The sequence below is a fragment of the Schistocerca nitens genome, chromosome 4, assembly GCF_023898315.1.
Source record: "Schistocerca nitens isolate TAMUIC-IGC-003100 chromosome 4, iqSchNite1.1, whole genome shotgun sequence".
Taxonomy (NCBI): Eukaryota; Metazoa; Arthropoda; class Insecta; order Orthoptera; family Acrididae; genus Schistocerca; species Schistocerca nitens.
In genome coordinates this window covers 917,102,482-917,124,259 of record NC_064617.1, presented here as the reverse complement: position 1 = coordinate 917,124,259, position 21,778 = coordinate 917,102,482, and the positions used below count along the sequence as shown (strand labels likewise).

The window sequence follows — 21,778 nt, the reverse complement described above, 5'->3', positions numbered from 1 at the left end:
TCTTCTGTATATTATTGTTGCCAGCAACTTGGAGGCATGAGCTGTTAAGCTGATCATGCGGTAAGTCTCGTACTTGTCAGCTCTTTCCGTCTTCGGAGTTGTGTGGATGATGCTTTTCCGAAAGTGAGATGGTATGCCACCAGAGTCATACATTCTACAAACCACTGTGAATAGTCATTTTGTTACCACTTCCTGCAATTATTTTAGAAATTCTGATGGAATGTTATCTATCCCTACTGCTTTATTTGATCTTAAAGTCCTCCAAAGCACTGTTAAATTCTGATTCTAGATCTGGATCCCCTATCTCTTCTAAATCGACTCCTGTTTCTTCTTCTATCACATCAGACATATCTTCCCCCTGATAGAGGCTTTCAATGTATTCTTTCCACCTATCCGCTCTCTCCTCTGCATTTAACAGTGGAATTCCTGTTGCACTCTCAATGTTATCACCCTTGCTTTTAATGTCACCAAAGGTTGTTTTGACTTTCCTGTATGCTGAGTCAGTTCTACCAACAATCATTTCTTTTTAGATGTCTTCACGTTTTTCCTGCAGCCATTTTGTCTTAGCTTCCCTGCACTTCCTATTTATTTCATTCCTCAGCGTCTTTGTATTTCTTTATTCCTTAGTTTCCTGGAACATTTTTTTACTTCCTCCTTTCATTGATCAGTTCAAGTATTTCTTCTGTTACCCGTGGTTTCTTCACTTCTTTGTACCTATGTTTTCCTTCCCAACTTTTGTTATAGGCCTTCTTAGAATGTCCATTCCTTTTCAGCTGTACTGCCTACTGAGCTATTCCTTATTGGTGTACACAGCCTCAGAGAACTTCAACTGAATCTCATCATTTCTTAGTAATTCTGTATCCCACTTCTTTGTGTACTGGTTCTTCCTGACTAATGTCTTAAACTTCAGCCTACTCTTCATCACTACTATATTGTGATCTATGTCTGCTCCTGGGTATGCTTTACAATCCACTATGTGATTATGGAATCTCTGTCTGATGATGATGTAATCTAACTGAAATCTTCCCATATCACCCGCCCTTTTCCAAGTATACCACCTCCTCTTGTGATTCTTCAACAGAGTATTCGCCATTACTAGCTGACACGTGTTACAGAACTCAATTACTCTTTCTCCTCTCTCGTTTCTTTTCCCAATCCCATATTCACCTGTAATCTTTCCTTCTGCTCCTTCCCCTACAGCTGCAGTCCAGTCTCCGATGACTATTAGATTTTCATATCCCTTTACATACTGTATTACCCTTTCAATATCGTCATACACTTTCTGTATCTCTTCATCTTCAGCTATTGTTGTCGGTGTTGGTTTGCTGTCAGTTCTGATAATTCTCATGGTACCCTTCCCCTTATCAGCCCCCTCCCGGAGATTCAAATGGGGGATTGTTCCAGAATCATTTGCCAATGGAGAGATCATCATGACACTTCTCCAGTTAATGCCACACGTCTTGTGGATACACGTTGTTGTTGTTGTGGTCTTCAGTCCTGAGACTGGTTTGATGCAGCTCTCCATGCTACTCTATCCTGTGCAAGCTTCTTCATCTCCCAGTACCTACTGCATCCTACATCCTTCTGAATCTGCTTAGTGTGTTCTTCTCTTGGTCTCCCTCTACGATTTTTACCCTCCACGCTGCCCTCCAATGCTAAATTTGTGATCCCTTGATGCCTCAAAACAAGTCCTACCAACCGATCCCTTCTTCTACTCAAGTTGTGCCACAAACTTCTCTTCTCCCCAATCCTATTCAATACCTCCTCATTAGCTACGTGATCTACCCAACTTATCTTCAGCATTCTTCTGTAGCACCACATTTCGAAAGCTTCTATTCTCTTCTTGTCCAAACTAGTTATCGTCCATGTTTCACTTCCATAAATGGCTACACTCCATACAAATACTTTCAGAAACGACTTCCTGACACTTATATCTATACTCGACGTTAACAAATTTCTCTTCTTCAGAAACGATTTCCTTGCCATTGCCAGTCTACATTTTATATCCTCTCTACTTCGACCATCATCAGTTATTTTACTCCCTAAATAGCAAAACTCCTTTACTACTTGAAGTGTCTCATTTCCTAATTTAATTCCCTCAGCATCACCCGATTTAATTTGACTACATTCCATTATCCTCGTTTTGCTTTTGTTGGTGTTCATCTTATATCCTCCTTTCAAGACACTGTCCATTCTGTTCAACTGCTCTTCCAAGTCCTTTGCTGTCTCTGACAGAATTACAATGTCATTGGCGAACCTCAAAGTTTTTACTTCTCCTCCATGAATTTTAATACCTACTCCGAATTTTTCTTTTGTTTCCTTTACTGCTTGCTCAATATACAGATTGAATAACATCGGGGAGAGGCTACAACCCTGTCTCACTCCTTTCCCAACCACTGCTTCCCTTTCATGCCCCTCGACTCTTATAACTGCCACCTGGTTTCTGTACAAATTTTAAATAGCCTTCTGCTCCCTGTATTTTACCCCTGCCACCTTCAGAATTTGAAAGAGAGTATTCCAGTTAACATTGTCAAAAGCTTTCTCTAAGTCTACAAATGCTAGAAACGTAGGTTTGCCTTTTCTTAATCTTTCTTCTAAGATAAGTCGTAAGGTTAGTATTGCCTCATGTGTTCCAACATTTCTACGGAATCCAAACTGATCTTCCCCGAGGTCCGGTTCTCCACCCTCTTTGACAAGACCGTTGGCAGAATGAGGGTGACTTCTTACGCCAGAAGTCTTCGGCCACTAATGATGATTATTAACCAAAATTTAAGCAGCAGCGGGATTCTAACCCATGACCAAAGACGTTTTGATTATGAATCAAAGATGCTACCCCTAGACCACGGTGGAAAAAAGTATTTCAGGTAAACTGTAGGTATTTTCTGACATTGAACCTGAATCTACAGTCAAGAAGTGGGGTTCCCATTTGAAAATATAAAGTTGAGCTCCCAGGGGGACGGGAGGCAGGATGGCCTCTTTTAGCACAGACAGATGTCTCCTTTGAATATATTAACTTTTCTTTTGGAACATTTTTTTCTCACAATGTATATTTTTTTAGATATTTAGTTATCCCAAGTTAAAACAAACACTCAGTGTACACAAAACAGCTAGAATGAAACAACTGTTGATCAAGCTACTTTTTGACAAATATGAAATGATAGAAAAATTAAGCCCATAAAGAATGTGGCAGAACACAGCAAGAAGAGACATCATAACATAGAAAATACATCCAAAAAGTCTTTGTTACAGAAATCGTTAAAATCAGTTAAAACTTCAAACTTCTTAGTGTATCAGATTGGCAACCTTTAGGGACATAATGACAGACCTTCAGATGTTGATCTGTGTCCTTTACATTTTTTAAATTGTGGACTAGATGTTTTATTTCTGTCTAGATTCTGATGTTCTTCACAACAAATATCTAAAGACCTACCTATGTGACCTTTTTAAAATTTCAGATAGGTGCCACAGTTACCCTTAAATGCTCTACACTTTCACTCCTCCGCCCCCCTCCCCTCCTGCACTCCCTCCCTTTCTACTCCTACTCCTCCTCCAACTATCTCTTCTTTGACTTTCATTGGCCCGAGTGTTAAGTCTTTATGTTATCGTAATTATTATTTATATTCTGAATCAAATTGCTCCCTTTGATTTATTTTATCACGCTTCCAGCCAGTCAATATCTAGTCACCATTTTCAGGTTTTTTCTTTTTCATAAATTTCGAAAATGCTGCTAGCTCTTTGAAGAAGGACAACATATATGGTGCCCTATGATCAGTCATCATACATTGTGGATTCTCAGTAAATAGACAGTTGCTTCTGCCAAAATGCCAATATGGTGGCCAATCCAAACCGGTGCGGTCCTCGTGTACCCTGTCGACCATATGCCCCTGACAATGAAGGGCTACACAGGTAATGCTAGAGTGTTATCTATGAATGGTGGCCTTTCAATCCAGGTTGACGTTCCAGTGGCTGGGTGGTTCCTGTGGGGAGAATGCTCAACTGGAATGCACGATGTCATGGTGAACACTTCACAAATTAAAATAATTGAAACTCACTCGAGCAATGAATGAACCTATAGAACAGGCTGTCTTAGAGACAGGAAGCAGAAAATTTAATGTGGAAACATACAATCCCTCAATCTTCTCTTCTACAGCTTACCATGGAGTGAAAGACATAAGGAGCAGGAGGGTTAAATCAATATGTACTTAGAACTAGGACATATGGTGATATTCCTTCACAAAGTATAAACTGATGTTTCTCATGGAGCAAATAAAAAATAAGTTTGGTGAAGTGGCTGTAGTGCTAAAAATGCAGAATTGATTCTTATTGTTTAAAGTAGCAACTGAAACACTATCTCTAGCACTTTGAGCCTGTACCAAGTAGGGTGATACCTCTGTCACTATTATTTCACATAGAAGCCTTGATGTGATGTAAGGCTTTATTTATTACGCAGATCTAATGTTCCAAACTGCAAAGAACTCGGACCAAACTTGTAATGTCATGACTTTTAATTTTGTGTAGCACATATACAGAGGACCAAAAGACAATGGAGGTGATACAGGAGCCTTCAAATAAGCATTTGAAGGACACATCTAACTGGAAAAATGTAAAAGACATTATATATAGCTATGCTTATTTCGTACCACCCACGAGGCAACTTGCTTCCTGACGTAGCCAGTGTGCTCGTGTATCATATTACAGTATTTTAGAAGCCATCTGTGGCAGATCTTCACACGATGATCACCTCAATGAACTACCTCCACTGTGTACAAACAGTGTGGGCCATCAACACCCCTGGTCACAAATTTGCCTGATTTTTTTTTTTTTAAAAAAAAGGAGATACAGAATTATGAGACATTTGCTAATGTGTCATATTTTTAAGCCCAAAAAGTAGGAGTGGATGTAACAACAAATTTTTAGAAGTAGTAAATAACGTTTGAAACTTATAAACCATTTGTGGGAGAAGTTGACACCTTATTGAACAACACATGTACTGTGCCAGTGGAGACCCCTCTGCTGATGCAGCCACCAACGGTGGCCTTTTTATCTTTCTCTGGCATTACTGGAGAGGTCGCACACTGAGATTATTTTTATTATTATTATTTGTTTTTTTGGTTTGTGATGATGCGATGGAATTACAACATTTATTACTGCCACCTGGCTGAACTTCAACATTGATGTTCCACCTGTACACATATGTGTTGCCTTGCAGGAATTGCAGTTATTGGAGATCACATGCCTACAGTCCAAAACTGTCACATTTTAGTAACAATTGAAATAATGTGATTAGTTTTAAAAGGATTTTGCGTGGTGGTGCAATTATCCACTTCTATCAAACGTGTGTTACTGGGTACCACAGTGAAGGTCACAGCCATTAGAATCCATCTGTGTCTCTTGATAACAATTTGCAGCTTACACCTCCTGCAAGGCAGATATTTATCTTATCAGTAAATGGAAGAACTATTGTTATCCCTCCCCTACATACTTCTGGATCATTTCAACACCCACAAATGTATGTGGTGTGGTAGAGTTAAAGAAGAGAAGTGGATCCTGGGACCCAGTCACATATTATCGCCACCAAGGGCACCTTCTTTGCAATTGACTTCATGCCCTGCAGTCATAATCTTGCATTTATCATGTGATAAAATTTCCACAGTGATTTGTGCAACAGCAATCAGTACCCAATAATTTTATCAATATAATATTCATCACCCACTGACACGTGACCTGGAGTGATTCCTGTTAAAAACCAAGTTGGGAAGGATAGTTGTCTGAACTGTATGTTGTGGTGCCACAAAAAAGGATGTTGACTAGAGAGTGAATGAAACAATGAGTGTGATTATCCACCCAATGCATAGCATTATACACTACTGTTCCTGACCATTTCGACCCAAGTCTGTACCATCGTGGTCCCTATAAACGTTGGAGGCCATAGGAATTACACGAAGTGTGTTACAGCAATTCAGGAGATTTCTCACTAATAATGTAATTTTGTACAAAGAACTATGAGTAGGGACAGGAAAAAATTGGTGTTATTTTATGGTCAATATCAGTGTTACGAATAAGTATTTAGAAACAAATGCCAAAGATAAAAATGAAAATATCCTTTTTTTTGTGGCACCACAACATACAGTTCAGACAACTATCCTTCCCAACAAAATGAAAATAACAGTATGTTGCAGATATTTTATTCATGACATGTTTCGCGCTTCGTCATACGTTTTTGAGCTGTGGAGACCAGAGAAGAAATAAATAATCGAAATTCACACAGTGGTTGTTCATACGCGCTCATAAAAGTCAGTAGTCGAGAGGCCACTAGTGACGTCGAGACTGCAGAAAGTAGTACGACAGTTGAACATGGAACATTTCAACATTAAATATGTCACTGAAATCGTTAGATTTACGACACATCTTACAAGGACCCAGAGAAATTTTGTTGGAAAAACGCCGTTTTGTGTTACTTCCTTAAAAACTGCTGAATTCGTGTTATTTCCTTAAAAAAAAACACCAAATTCGTGTTATTTGTCACTTTATCTTTTAAATGAATTTTTTCTGTCCATTACTATGTCAAAAGCATGTTACATTCAAACAATGGAAGTGGAGTTGTGGGAACAATGTGTAGCTTCAATGAACATGCACACAACTGATACCCATGTGTGGCCAAGTCTGCAACAACGGGCATTCAGCATACCAGTGGACAGCCAGCTTACCAGTGGAAATTTTTTCCCTGTTGGAACACTTGGTGCTTTAGACTGAGGAGTACATTATACCAATATGTTCAACATATCAAAGTTATTGGTGGTATAGTACGTGGACATGCTGAATGCTGAAAATTAGATGGGTAGATCACATAACTAATGAGGAGGTATTGAATAGAATTGGAGAGAAGAGAAATTTGTGGCACAACTTGACGAGCAGAAGGGATCGGTTGGTAGGGCATATTATAAGACATCAAGCGATCACTAATTTAGTATTGGAGGGCAGCGTGGAGGGCAAAAATCGTAGAGGGAGACCAAGAGATGAATACCCAAGCAGATTCAGAAGGATGTAGTTGCAGTAGGTACTGGGAGATGAAGAATCTTGCACAGGACAGAGTAACATGGAGAGCTGCATCAAACCAGTCTCTGGACTGAAGACGACAACAACAACAGTACGTGGAAGGGTCAGCTTTAAATAACTTCCACCCAGATTCTACTCTACTTTGAATTCCAATAAAACATTGTAGTCTGTCTTTTGAGATGCAGCAGATAGAGACCTATAACACCCATTTTACATACAGGGAATTCAGCAGTATACTATCACAGTGCAAGTATACAATCCCCCCCTTCCTTCACACACACACACACACACACAGGCCCAGAAATACACAACTGAATGCTTCACCACTTGTTGACTGTTGAAAACTAATTATCCTGATGATGTTTAACAAGATTTGCCTAAAGGGGTCATTTTCTCACCCAGTGGACAGAGATTACTATTGTATTAATATTGAAACCTGGTTAACTTGCTTAAAAAATAAAACATGGGTATGGGTCCAGAATCGTGGGTATAGTTTTTCACCTACAAAAACTGTAAGTCATGCACTTTTATATTAGGACAACTAATGGCTGGAAGTGGTAGACAACTTTCACTTATTAGGACTGCTTTTCAACTGCAGACTGATATGATTACCTCCCATAAAGCAGTTCAAGACAACCTCTATGTGGAAATTAAACTCAACATGCTTCTTGAGGAGTAGATTGTCATCTTCTAGTAAAATTCTACCAGTCGTAGATTTTTAATGTGATTTTACTGTGGATGTGTTGCTTTCAGGTAAGCAGCACCTGTCTTTGGCCTGCTAGACCCTCTGCACCACAGTGGAGGCCACCATGTGACAGAAACTAATTACCTTTAAAGACATGCCACCAGCAACTCTATTAATTAATTATGCAGTTAAAATTTACTGTAGGCCTGAACATCCATGTTAACATGACACTTTTCCAGATCCCAACTATGACCCATTCGAAAACGAGTAGGACAACAGTGGTTAGACTAAGGGACATACGATTCAGGAGCTCTTTTTTTCTCCTGATAACTACCCCACAGACGGAGATTTCCCATACTGTGTTCCTTAACCTGTAGTACAAATGGAGCTCCAGTATGGCATTGAGGATCACACAGACCCTAATACTCATCACCATAGGCTCTATTTGGTCCTCCACAACTATGTGGCATTCTGTGCAATATATACAGACAGCTCCAAAGACTACGTGAAATAAAATTGTGGAGTGGCCACTAGGCACATAGAACTTTCCTTTATTTTAGATGTTTCACTTATCAGACGCAAGCATGTTCTGAAATTTAGTAGCCACCGGCCACTCGTTAAATGTATCTGGTTGTGTATAGCACTGATGTCAGACATATATGTCTGCTGACTGTGACAAAGTGAGCTATGCCTTTATCATCAGAAATGTTCTAATGACATTCCCTTCCTACAGTATGCAGCATCTACAAAACAGAATTATCAGCAATATGAAGAGCTTTCTCAGATTTGTATCCTCAACCTGCCAGAAGTATTCAGGTGTGCAGTGACTCCCTCAGTATGTGAGCCCGTAGATTTTCCCGGCATCTTACATGTTTATGATCTTCACAGTTATGCTGCCAGATTTGATCGTCTTCACTACATGATATTTCGGCGATCCATCTGGCCACCATCTTCAGGTGTAATCACTGAGTACACAATCGTGCTGGAACTGAATGAACGTCAGAAATGGTGGCTCCATTATACCTCAGGTCCAGGCCACTGTGCCTGCGTGAGGAGCAGGAGAGCTGCCTCCTGTGAAGCGAAGATTTGTAGCGCCGCCGGTGGTAGAAACTGGCGAAAGTGATCAATGGCAAATTAAAATGCAGCGTGTCGAAAACCAGACCATTGTTATTTTATATCCGATAAAATAGGGTTCGATATCCTGCTTAAAGGAAAACTTTTATCTCTATTTTTAATGTCGTCAGATAATCGTATTTTGAAGGATTCCTTGAGCACACACTCCCAGTAATGAGAAGCCGGAGCAATGATTTGTCTCTCTTTAAATGACATGTTATTCCCTTCATTGGGACAATGTTCGGTGACAGCAGATTTTCCAGGCTGGAACAAACGTGTGTGACGCTGATGTTTCACACATCGGTCATGAACAGTGCGAATAGTCTGTCCAATATAGGCCTTTCCACAATGCCAGGTGATTTTATAAACTCCAGGCTTTCTCAATCCCAAATCATTTTTAGCAGATCCAGACAGGACTCTAGTTTTGGCCAAAGGCAAAAGAACACTTAATATCTTATTTCCTGAGATTTCTAGAAATTTTTGAAGAAATACCTCCAGCAAAGGGTAGAAAAGCAACTAATTTCTAGTATCCAGTGCTGGTTCTCTTGATGGTCCAAACTGAAAAGCACGATTCATTTGATGATCGGTATATCCGTTGAGCTTGAAGACAGCCTTAAGATGATCCAGTTCCTGTCACAATTTTTCGGAATCAGAAATGGCATTAACTCTCTTGACCAACCTACGTAGAACTCCTATGTGCTGATGTGGTGGATGACTGCTTGTAGATTGAAGATAGTGGTCCGTATGTGTGGTTTTATAGTATACGCCATGTCCCAAGGTACCATTTTCTTTTTTGTGTACTAGAACATCCAAAAAAAGGTAATTTTCCATCTTTTCAATTTCCGTCAAAAATTTGATGCGTGGATGAAGTTAGTTAAAATGATCTAAAATACAATTAAGAGCTTGCATTCCATGTGGCCAAACATTGAATATATCATCCATGTATCTCCAAAAACATGTAGGTTAAAGAGAAGAAGTCCTAAGTGCGATATCTTCAAAATCTTCCATAAAAAGATTGGCGACAATAGGGGAAAGAGGACTCCCCACAGCCACACCGTTAGTTTGTTAAAAAAATACGTCATTAAATAAAAAATATGTCGATGTAAACACATGGCGACACAGCTCAGTAGTTTTATCATCCAAAAGTTGGCCAATTAACAACAGGGACTCTTCTAAAGTTGGATGATAAAACTACTGAATTGAGTCGCCATGTGTTGACATCGACATGTCCTTTATTTAATGACATATTTTTTGAACAAACTGACGGTGTGGCTGTGGGGAGTCCTCTTTCCCCTATTGTCGCTTTTCAGAACTACTCGGTACAGCATGACATTGTGTTTAGCATTGCGGTCTGTCATTGACCTAAAGTGTGGATAATATTTTGGCCAGCTTAGATTACGTTTTGGCAAGTTTGTGCCATAAATCCTAGCTGATGATGCAACAAAAGAAACTTAGATTTTGACCTACCTGTGGGAAAGTGGGTATTAATATTGGACATAAAGTATGCATTTTAGTAGTAGATATATGTGGAGGGGACATCTCTTGCCACTTGGTATGGGAGTGGGGATGGAGTCCACTCAGCTACACCACTGCCCAGCCATAAAATCCATATCTTACCTTCCTATACTTGTCCATATTGCCTGTGATACATAGAAAGACAGTTATAACCTCACTTGTGCATGTCTTACGCCCTCCTTTGTTGATGCTTTCAGTTTACTGCCGTTTGTATGTCATTTCTTGTGACAGAATTATATCTTTACTCACAAAATGCATGTGTTGGTTCGCGGAGTATCATGGTAAGTGACTAATAACCATACTGTTAAGTCCTTTGCAGACCCCAGACATCATCGTGAATGACTTGTTTATTTGTTTTTGTTGTGGTTTTCAGACTGAATACTAGTTTGATTCAGCTCTCCACACTGCTCTGTCATGATACAAGCCTCTCCATCTCTGAATAACTACTGCAACCCACATCCATCCAATACTAAATTGATGATTACTTGATGTCTTAGATTTTGCCTTTCAACCAATCTCTTCTTTTAGTCAAGTTATGGTACAAATTTATTTTCTCCCCAGTTCTATTCAGTACTTCCTCATCATCCACATTTCACTTAGGCTAATGTCCAGAAAAATGCCTTCAGAAACGACTCGCTAACACTTAAATTTATATTCAGTGTTTGCAAATTTCTCTTCTTCAGAAATGCTTCTCTTGCCATTACTAGTATACATTTCATATTCTCTCTACTTTGACCATCATCAGTTATTTTACACCCAAAATCATTTTATAATCTAAATAGCAAAACTCGTCTACTTCTTTTAGTGTCTCGTTTCTAATCTAATTTTTTCAGCATCTCCTGTTTTCATTTGACTTCTACCAATTATCTTTGTTTTACTTTTGTTGATGTTCATCTTACACTCTCCTTTCAAAACACTGTCCATTCTGTTCAGCTGCTCTCCAAGCCCTTTGCTGTTGCTGGCAGAATCACAATGTCATCAGCAACCTCAAAGTTTTTATTTCTTCTCCCTCAACTTCGATCCCTTCTCCAAACCTTTCTTAGATGTCCTTTACTAACTGCTCGATGTGTACAGATTGAATAACATTGGGGAGAGGCTACAATCCTGCCTCTCTCCCATCTCAACATTGCTTTCCTTTCGTGCCCTTTGACTCTTACAACTGCCCACTGGTTTCCGTACAAGTTGTATGTAATCTTTCTCTCCCCGTATTTTACCCCTGCTACCTTCAGAATTTCAAAGAGTGTATTCCAGTTAACATTGTCAAAAGATTTATTTGCCTCGAGGGTTTCAACATTTCTCTGGAACTCAAACCGATCTTCCCCAAAGATTTCTTTGCCTTGAGGGTTTCAACATTTCTCTGGAACTCAAACCGATCTTCCCCAAGGTCGACTTCTACCATTTTTCCCATTCTGTAAATAATTCATATCAGTATTTTAGGCTTTTGTATTCGCTTTAGCTTGCTTCATTGGCTGCATTTTATATTTTTTTCCCTCCAGCAATGAAGTTCAGTATCTCCTGTGATATCAAAGGATTTTTCTAGGCCTCGTCTTTTCGTCTGTTTTATGCTCTTGTTCCTTTACTATTTTTGTCTCTCAGAGATACTGATTCATCTCCTACTGTGTCCCAGGCCCCTGTTTCAGTTGATCATTGCCAAATGCTCCCTTTGAATAATGCAACAGTGTTTGGTTCTTTCAGTTTAACCAGGTCTTATCTCATTTATTTCCTACCCCCTTTTTGCAAATTCTCTAGTTTCAATCTACTGTTCACAACCAATAAATCATTTTCAGAGTCTGCATCTGCTCTTGGAAATGTCTTACTGTTTAAAGTCTGTTTTTGAAATTTCTTATGATTATGTATCAGTATGAAACTTTCCTATGTCTGTTCCACATACACAATCCTGTTTTATGATTCTTAAATCAAGTGTTAGTGATGATTCAATTATGCTTTGTGCAAGATTATTTCAGGTGCTCCGTATTTCATTCCTTTCCACCAGACCACATTCTCCTACTAATTTTCCCCTCCCTTCTCTTCTTCTTCCTCTTTCTGGTGTCCCAGTGATCCATTGCAATTAAATTTTCCTCTCCCTTAACTATCTGAATAACTTATTTTGTCTCATCAGAAATTCTTTCAATCTTTTCATCACCTGCGGAGCTGGTAGGCATATAAAATTGTATCACTGTTTTGGGTATTGGTTTCATGTTTATCTTGGCTATGATAATGCATTAACAATGCTTTTTATGTAGCTTACCCACATTCTTATTTTCTTACTCATTAATAGACCTAGTCATGCACTACCCCTACTTCATTTTCTCGTATTTAAATCCACTTTGACCTATCCACTTCGCTTTTTAAACTTTCTAACCCACCTACCCGAATGATGGTTGTAACATTCCTCACTAAGATCTCTAGAAGGCATTTTGTTTTTCTTAATGGTGACATCCTCCTGACTAGTCCTTGCCTAGAGATATTAATGTGGGTCTATTTTACCTCTGAAATATTTTACCCAAGAGGATGCCATCATCATTGAACTATACCATAGAGTTAAATATCCATCAGAAAAGTGGTGGCTGTAGTTTTCCATTGCTTTCAGTCATTGACAGTAGCAGCACAGCAAGGCCATGTTGGCTGATGTTACAAAGTCAAATCAGTCATGTAGACTGTTGCCCTATGACTGCTTGATAAGACTGCTGCTCCTCATTGTGAACCATAAGTTTGTCTGGGCTTTTCACTGGTACTCCTCCATTGTTCTTGTACCTATGGTACTGTTCTCTGTTTTGTTGAGCCATGCAAGCCCCCCACCTCTTTATTGTCTGTTGTTCATGGGGCAGCCCATGTACATATGGTCCTCTAATTTTACATTCTATGTGTCCGTGAATTTCTTCTGCTAAACTGAGTGAGTGAGAATTATCTCAGTAGCATAAAAGCACCTTAAAATTTGTTCTGTGTGAATTTTACTGTTTAAATAAAGTTGTGTCCTGAAAATAGAAACTGTTTAGTGGTGATCAAAAATCTTTGGGTTATTTCTATTTTGTTACCTTTATGTTCAGCATTGTTTTCTTGCATTTCCTCCCCTAAATCCCATTAAAGGTCAGCGATTACAGTTACAGCACTAAAATTGCGAAACTGAAGTAATAGGCCATAGTTTCTTTTATTTTAATGCTGCAATAGTGGCCTTTTTCCATAAATATTGAAGTAGTGCAACAGTCATCAGATTTCCTTTTCAAGAGAAGAATCAACAATGTTTCTCATGTTTTAGGGGTAATATATGGAACATTAAAAGTACAGTTGTTTCAGGGGTTGTAACTAGGACTTAGTGAGGATTAGCAAAGTGAAATAGGAAGTGAGACTACTGGATAGTCAGCTGTAGGGTAATAACAATATCCTCATTGAATTGAATGATTATAGTTCGAAATATTAGGACATACCAGTAAACCACAGAGTTGGATAGCATGTGGTGTGCAGTGACAGAATTAGTTCTTTTTAAGTTTAGAAAAAATAGTAAGAAGTTTGTTTATTCATAGGCCAGGATAGTGCTACAAAATAACTAGAACAATGTATAAATAAACTAAGAAATAAATAAAATAATCGAAGGAGGCAAAAATGTTACTGTAAAAATACCTAAAATATTTGAAATCTGATCCCATGGGAGACTGAATGTGATAACAAGCTACAGAAAAAGAAATCAGAATTTCGTGCATTGGAGGAACAAGTGTGAAGAAAAATGGTTGAAATTTGGCAGCCAGTTTCAACTATTTGTAGCTAAATACACTTCATCAGTCACTATGGAAGAAGATAGGAAAAGGAGTAGAAGTTGCAGGAAAACGCCTGTTCAATTATTCTGATCCTCAGTAATGTTCACTTTTATTAAACACATAATTTAATAGCATTAAAGACCATGGACCATGAAACATAAGACATTGAATTTATTCATTCCCAACTGTGATGAACGCAGTCAATTATCTGACATCTGCCTATCTGACTGAGGTGGTTAAATGGTTAAGGTAATTGACTGCTCAAAACCTTATCCCAACTATCCATAGTTATGTATTCTCTGATACGCTAAATTAAGACAAAAGGCAGGACGGTTCCTGTGGAAAGGTCATGGCTAAAATCCTTTGCTGTCTTTTTGCGTGAGCCTATGCTTCATCTCTAATGGCCTCTTAACCAACGTGAAGGGGGCAATTTGAAGCTTGCATTACTCTTAATGTTTCACTTACACGTTTAGGTTTTTAAATGCACTTCACTGATGTTCATACTGCTGCAGTCGCTTTTCCGTTTTTTGTATCTGAACGAGCTCACATTCTCTTTTGTGGATGCAAGTACTGTTGCTGCTATACCATGTAAAATGGAGATGTATTATTACTTATTGATTATAAATGTATGTTAAAATAAATATTTACTCTTTGTAATCAATTAATATTTAATAGCAGTATACATTGTGTTTATTTCAGTTTGCATTAAATTTCAGCTGAATGGCACTTTTTGCTTGGAAAATCTCTTCGTCGATTGAGGAGATTAAATGCATTTAATGAAATTCCAGACAAAAGGGAATTAAAAGCATTAGAAAAAGCTGTTGAAATGTCACAGTGCTCAGGATATTGTACATTTTTGGCACAGACCTATAGAGAGACTGCTTTCAGAGTTTACTCACTAAACAGAAATGATCTTTCTCCCTTTAAGCAAACATTAGACATCATGAATGAGAAAGCAGCTGAATATTACAGGTATTTAATACATTTGATTTGCTATTTATTTTCAATAGGTGCTCCAGAACTGTAATGTTTTTTCTGAGTCATATTGGGAGACTTCAGACAGCTGCTAGGTGATTTTCTTTATTGAGCTACTACTTTTGGTCTATGATATCTCCATCAGGTCACAAGGTGATGTTTTGTGGCTTGATGATTATTTTGTTCGACACATCTAGTAGCACAATAGAGAGATTCGCTTAGCCGCTGTCAGGACATTTCCAGACATAACTTTCAATACATTTAGTAGTATTTGTACTTTTACTAGCGAGTAAGATACTTGAAAGTCTCATGGGCATGTAGTTAAATGGATTATTTGATCGGGATGAATTTTCATTGTCATAATGTGACACCATTATCAGGTTACTACTGCCGACAGACGTCATCTGCCTGATGGTGTGCTATAGGTACTTTCCGCGCCTCCTTGCTGCTGCACTTGAACTAATATCTCCTGGACCAAGTGTTGAGTGGGTGATGCTCTGGTCAGGATGGATCGCTTCCAGGAATCAAGTGGTGAACCTCACACTGCCTTCATCAAGCCCAGTGTTTTGTCCTTGGTGTGTTTGGAGCAGCTTCAGTGCCAGGAAACCCATTTGGAAGCTAGTAATAGAAATGCTCTAAATACAGCAAAGGCAGAATAACGAGCAGGACAAAGGTGAAGCTCAGACAAGAGGTCGAAGGGAATAAGCAACTGCAACCAGCACATTGCACGGGCTAGGAGTGGGGAGAGCGAGGAAGCAGATATGTGTACCACACTCTCTAGCTCATGATGTCAGTTGTCAGGAGTAGCTTGATGATTGTGGAACATTATGCTGTGGAAAAGTTGTTCAGAAGTGGCCAATCCGTCTAACCGCATGCATGAGAGATTTTCAAGCATTTGCATTATTGATTGTATTGTTTTTCTACAAGAGGAAGAGATTATATTCCATATTCTTAAGTATAAACTTTGAAAATTTGAACTTTATTTTCCCTAATGTAACGGTATTTGAAAGATATGCAGTTTTTGTGATTTTAAAAATAAGAATTCTGATTATTGTCTTAGTTTTTTTTTTTTTTGGGGGGGGGGGGGGCACTCAGTTTATTTATTTATTCGAATAACCCTTTTGGAGGGTACAATAAATCAGCTTTGGTTTATTTTTGTTGTGCTTAATTTTCATTGCTCCCAGACTTCCTTCATCCTTCGTGCCTTTTGTTTTCATCTTGGGTCCACTTCCCACCATTTGCAAACTTATTTCTGTCCTGAAATCTTGCCTTCTGTCTTGCTTCTCTAAATACTGTTAAGTGTTTGGTAAGTTGAAATATCTGCCTAGTTAGTCTGTTATTATCTATTCGTTTTATGAACTTTTCCTCATTACATCTGTTAGCTTTTCCATTTCCAAATACAACTCATCTGTTTGATCTACTATTACTTTAAGATTCCATATTTTACTTGGAATTCTTCTTTCTACTTTTTCCAGTTTTTCAAGATTCCCAATTTGTGTGAGTTTTAAGTTTTTTGCTGCTCACAGTGTCTCAGGCATTGCAACTGTTTGATAGTGTCTTAGTTTTATATGTTCCATGACAAAGGTATTATGAAACTTTGTGGCAGATTAAAACTGTGCCCGTTCAAAACAAACTATTAACTTGCACCATGAAAACCAAATGAAAATGGCGCACCACAGTAATAAAAAAGGTTCGCACCATCGAGATCAAAGGGAACACCTTGAGAGTTGCAAACTGTGCTGGGTGTTCAGCTACATATCCACTCACAAAGAATACATATAGAATTGTATTGGAGTAACAGGGTGATGAGAACTGATGGAATGTGATGGCTTGCAACCGAATGTGAAACAATGTTTCATGGAGCTTATCGTGAAATTGACTACCCTGTAAGGCATAGCTGCAGGTAGTGCGATAATATGTTTTATAGGCATGGAAAAAGCAGACATCCATAGGCTGGATTTGTTCAGTGGTTCCAGGTGGTATGAACTGCAATGTCACACACTTCAGGAGGGATGGTGTGCTGTAAAGGAGTACGGTTTTTGTTTGTAGACCAGGTATCAAACAAAAGAAAGTTATTTTGACAAACAATACACCAAAATAAGTGCTCATACCATAGTTATAGTTCTCTTACACCCATTTTCCCGACTTGCTTGCTGTGATGTAAATATTCCTCACTGTCCTTGCAAGATCACACACACTAGAAAGAATCGTAGGGGGCAGATCATCTCCAAATTGTCACAGCACAATAAATAACATTCCATCCAATTCACCATCCTTGGTTGGTCTTGTTACAACTCTCTTGGTACCTCTAATTTCCAGGATTCTTTTCATATGCATTTCCTCTTAAAATCCCGATTGGTTGGAGTTGAAAACAAATTTACTGAATAGTGGGATAAGTTTGTTTAATCTCAGCAACAAAGTTTTGGACCGATTCTGAAGAATGCTGTGCACCATCGAGTTGAGTAAATGTTTGAAATTTCGTTATCTTATGTCTTTAAATTATGTTGCACTGTTTAAAGTTACATAACCATTCTCTGCTTCCCTTTCAATAATTCTAGCTGTGTCGTACACAGTTGATGTGTGTAATGTAGTAGGACACTGTCATGCACATCCTATAAATTTTATTGAGCATCCTTGAAATATGTAAACACCAGTTTTTGCAACAAGTGCACCTTGTCCTCACTTGAATATCCGTCGTTTTTATTATGCACTACATGATCATATTGCTGAATCTTTTTCGAAATCTGTTCACAATTTACACACACACACACACACACACACACTACGCTGTGAATGATCTTCCATGTACATAATATGTTAAGCATATATTGTCATCGTTGTTGTGCTCCTCATGTGCATTGTCCACCCGGTTAATTGTATACAACACTACAAATTCCACTAACTCATCTTGCCAAAATGCTAATATTTCCTCTGCTACTTCTTTATCACTCTGAGAAATTCCTTTGGTTCCTTTCTGACAAAATGCCAACTTTGACAACTGTTGTTATAGCTATACTGCAGTGTTTGCTTTGTTTATTGTTGCCATAGCTCTGCTTTGTGTCAACACCTCTAGCACAGTTGTGAGTTACTTGTCAGTTAAGCAGCTCAGCTACACTCTGTAACCTCATGCAGTGCTCACAGTTGGGATACTTCCAGTCCTGTCCCCTTTTTCCATTAGCAGCCAATATTGTGGTTGCATGGTAGGCAATATGTAGGGTATTGAATGCCATAAACATCATTGACCTTTTGCAACCTCACACTCGAGGGGTTCCTCGTTAGTCCTGCATATTCCTTTCACCTTTCAGCCTTTCCTTTCTTTGCTTAGTACTTGCCTGCCATCTGAACTCTTCATATACATAAAACTGCTTAATTTTTTGACAGATGTTTCTTTAATTTTTGTATAGATGGCATTTATTGCCTCTATAGTCAAGCATAATTCTACAGCTTTACATTTCTTTTCTAACCATTCCTACTTTACACAGTCTGTCACCTAGCACAGTGTATCAGTCTTATTTTTTAGTTGTCTGTATTCCCTTTTGTCTCTTTCATTTACTGTGTTTTATATTTCCTCCTTTCATCAATGAAATTCAATAAATTGCTTTTTATCAAGCGACTCTGCTTCTGTGTACGTATAATCCTCTTTGCTGCTTTCACTATTTCATCTCTCAAAGCTACCCATTCTTCTCCTATATATTCCTTTCCCCTTTTTGAGTCAATTATAGCCTAATGCTCCCATTGAAACACTTACTGGTCTATGGTTCTTTCAGTTTATTCAGGCTCCATTTCCTAAATTTCCTATTTTATATCTTTCTGCAATTTCTTAGGTTGTAATCTGCAGTTCCTAACCAACAAAATAAGGTCAAAGTTCACTTCTGTCTCTGTAAATATTCTGCAATTTAACAACTGATTTGGAAATTTCTTTCGTACCATTATGTAATGTGTCTGATATCTTCTGGTGTCTTCATGTGTCTTCCACATATATGCCCTTGTTTCATGATTCTTAAACTTAAGTGTTGGCAATGATTAAATGTTGCTCTGTGCAAAACTGTTCCAGATGGAGTCTCCTTTTATTCCTTTTCCCTGGTTCTTGTTCTCTTGCTGTTCCTCCTCCTCTTGCTTTTGCTACTATCGAATTTCAGTCCCACATCACAGTTAAATTTTAATTTTGCTTAATGATATGAATAATTTCTATTATCTCATGATATATATTTTCAACCTCTTAATCATATGTGAAGATAAGTAGACATATAAACTTTGTACTATAATGTTACTTGTATATTATTCAAATGGATAAGCTTAAATACCATGCAGGTCATAATTTTTTTAGAAAATAATCAGATTATTGCTGATGGAAAGTCATTCTGATTTGGAAAGATTTATAAGAAGTTTGCTTCTTCATTTCCAAAAGTTAGAGAATGAGTGCTGTGCCGCTTTTCATGATGGTTGATTTAAAGGATGTTCCAAAACTACAGTAACAGATTAAAATTCAGTTACATGCACAATGTCCTACTGATGATTGGCAAGTAAATTTTATGTGAAATAGCTCTGATGCTTGTACATTTTAGAAACAAGGGTATCGTAAATTATGCATTAAGAACTAAAAAAAAAGCTTTGTTCTATGTAAGTGTGGCAAAAGCAGTTTCTAGATAATGATTTGATGATTTAAGCAATAATCTAATTGAATTTGTATGCCGAGTTGTCATTATGTATGAGACATGGGTCCAACATTTTACACCAGAAACAAAATATCAATCGAGGGAAGCGAGTGGAAGCTGTTACGGCCTTTGCAGAAAACACAGTTTGTTAGCCAGAAAACTGTTTTCTGAGATACAAAAGAAAATTTTGGTATCAATTACTGAGCAAAGGGTCAAATTGTAATTGGTAACTGATAAACATTACACATTTGTTCAATTCAACTGGATGAAGAATACTTGAGAAGTGACCTGGAATGGAAAAGAAAAAGAACTTCTTTTTATTAGAAGGAAGTATTGACCACAAGGGCTGGTTTGAAAAAACAGAGAGATCTAAGCAGAAATTGTCGGAACATCCACCCTATTCACCAGATATGGCAGTCTCTGACTTTCATAGATATTTGTGATTGTAAAACATTTCATGTCCAGTGGGGATGCTGTGACAACTGTAGAAGGACCTGTCAGCAGAGACATTTTCATATTGGTGCCAGATTTTTACTATGGTTCATGCCTATAATCTTTGATATGTTACCACTGTCTCCACCTCTACCACAGAATTATCGACCTAGTGCCTCAGCAAATAAAAAACATATTCTTTTTGTCTGTATGGCTTCTGTACTTTCACTGTCTTGACTTTGATATGCATTTACGTCCTACATAAGCTGAAGGAGTTGAAGCTGGTACCAACACTCCAAATGCTGTCTGCAGTAGGCTCTCTGGAACATGCTGAATAGCGATTTGCTATCTGAAATCATATTTTCAGGTGCAATGTGGTCTTCAGATGCTGAATATGATGAAAAAGCATCTTGGTGTGACATTGTGCACTGTGCTATTTGCATTCTTTTTTCCATGTTTGGATCGCAGAAGTTTCTATGTGGCGTTTCCCATGTCTCTGGTGGTTTCTGTTCCTCTTTGACAGCTTACCCTTGTCACTCAATGTTTTAATACTGCTACTGGTTTTTTTATTGTTGTTATTATTATTATTATTATTTATTTATTTTATGGCCTTCATTGGACCACTCTAGTCAAAAATACAAAGTTTTAAACAAGTTGTTACACAGGGATACAATTTGGTTCAACAATAACTTAATATGATATCTAGATAATATAATTATTAGAGTCTATTCTTATATGAAAGGTGTTTTGCTCTTCTGTCTGCCCAATATTTCTTCATTCTTTCAGATATTTTCTTTCTTTCTTCATCTGAGACCACTCTTCCTGTACTCCGTTTATTGATTTCATTTGTAGTCTGGTTTGCGGGTCTTGCAGTATTCTGGTTTCCTCTGTCTTGTTTTTTAGGTCATCCACTGGATTTGAAGTTCTTTTATATCTTCCTTAATTTCTGTGATCCATTTAATGTCGCTCTTGCTATTCCACAATTTTTGTATTATTTTGTTACTAATTCTGTTTTCTGGAGTTCTCATCAGATGTCCAAAGAATGAGATGCGTGTCTTCCTGATTGTGCTCATGACTGGTTCTATTTTCTTATATACTGTTTCATTTGATGCTGTTCTCCAATGTCCATTTATTTTATACTGTTAATTTATACATGTCCTAATTATTATTCTTTCTACTTTTAGTATTCTGTCAATTTCTGCTGTATTAGTTGTTTTGAAGATAGTTTCAGCTGCATACGTTATTTCTGGTTGTGTAACTGTTTTATAGTATTTTAATTTTGCATCTATAGATAGACCTTTTTTGTTGTATGTAGTTTTGGTAATGTAATTTGCGTAGTTCAGTTTTTATATTCTATTCTGCCATGATGGCTTCTCATTTAGATTGTATGTTATTATTTCGCCTAAATATTTAAATTTATCAACAATTTTGATTTCCTGTTCTCCTATTGTAATTTTGTTTGCAAGTCGTGGATCAGTTAGAATAATCTCCTTTTTTCAAATCATATTCTAAGGCCTAGTTTCTCTGCTATTTCTTGTAGTGATTTCTCTTGTTGCCTGGCTTCTTGAACGGTGTTGGCTAGGAGAGCAAGATCA

At 37.9% G+C, this 21,778-nt stretch overlaps 1 protein-coding gene across 3 annotated transcripts in view; it reads left to right on the top strand.

The window, feature by feature from the left end:
* LOC126253520 (uncharacterized) overlaps window positions 1-21,778 on the top strand; it is a 96,679-nt gene that overhangs the window by 48,122 nt on the left and 26,779 nt on the right. For all 3 annotated transcript variants that reach the window (XM_049954895.1, XM_049954896.1, XM_049954897.1), the window contains exon 5: window positions 14,838-15,093. In XM_049954895.1, the coding sequence (XP_049810852.1) occupies window positions 14,838-15,093 (256 nt within the window). The remainder of the gene's footprint in view (window positions 1-14,837; window positions 15,094-21,778) is intronic.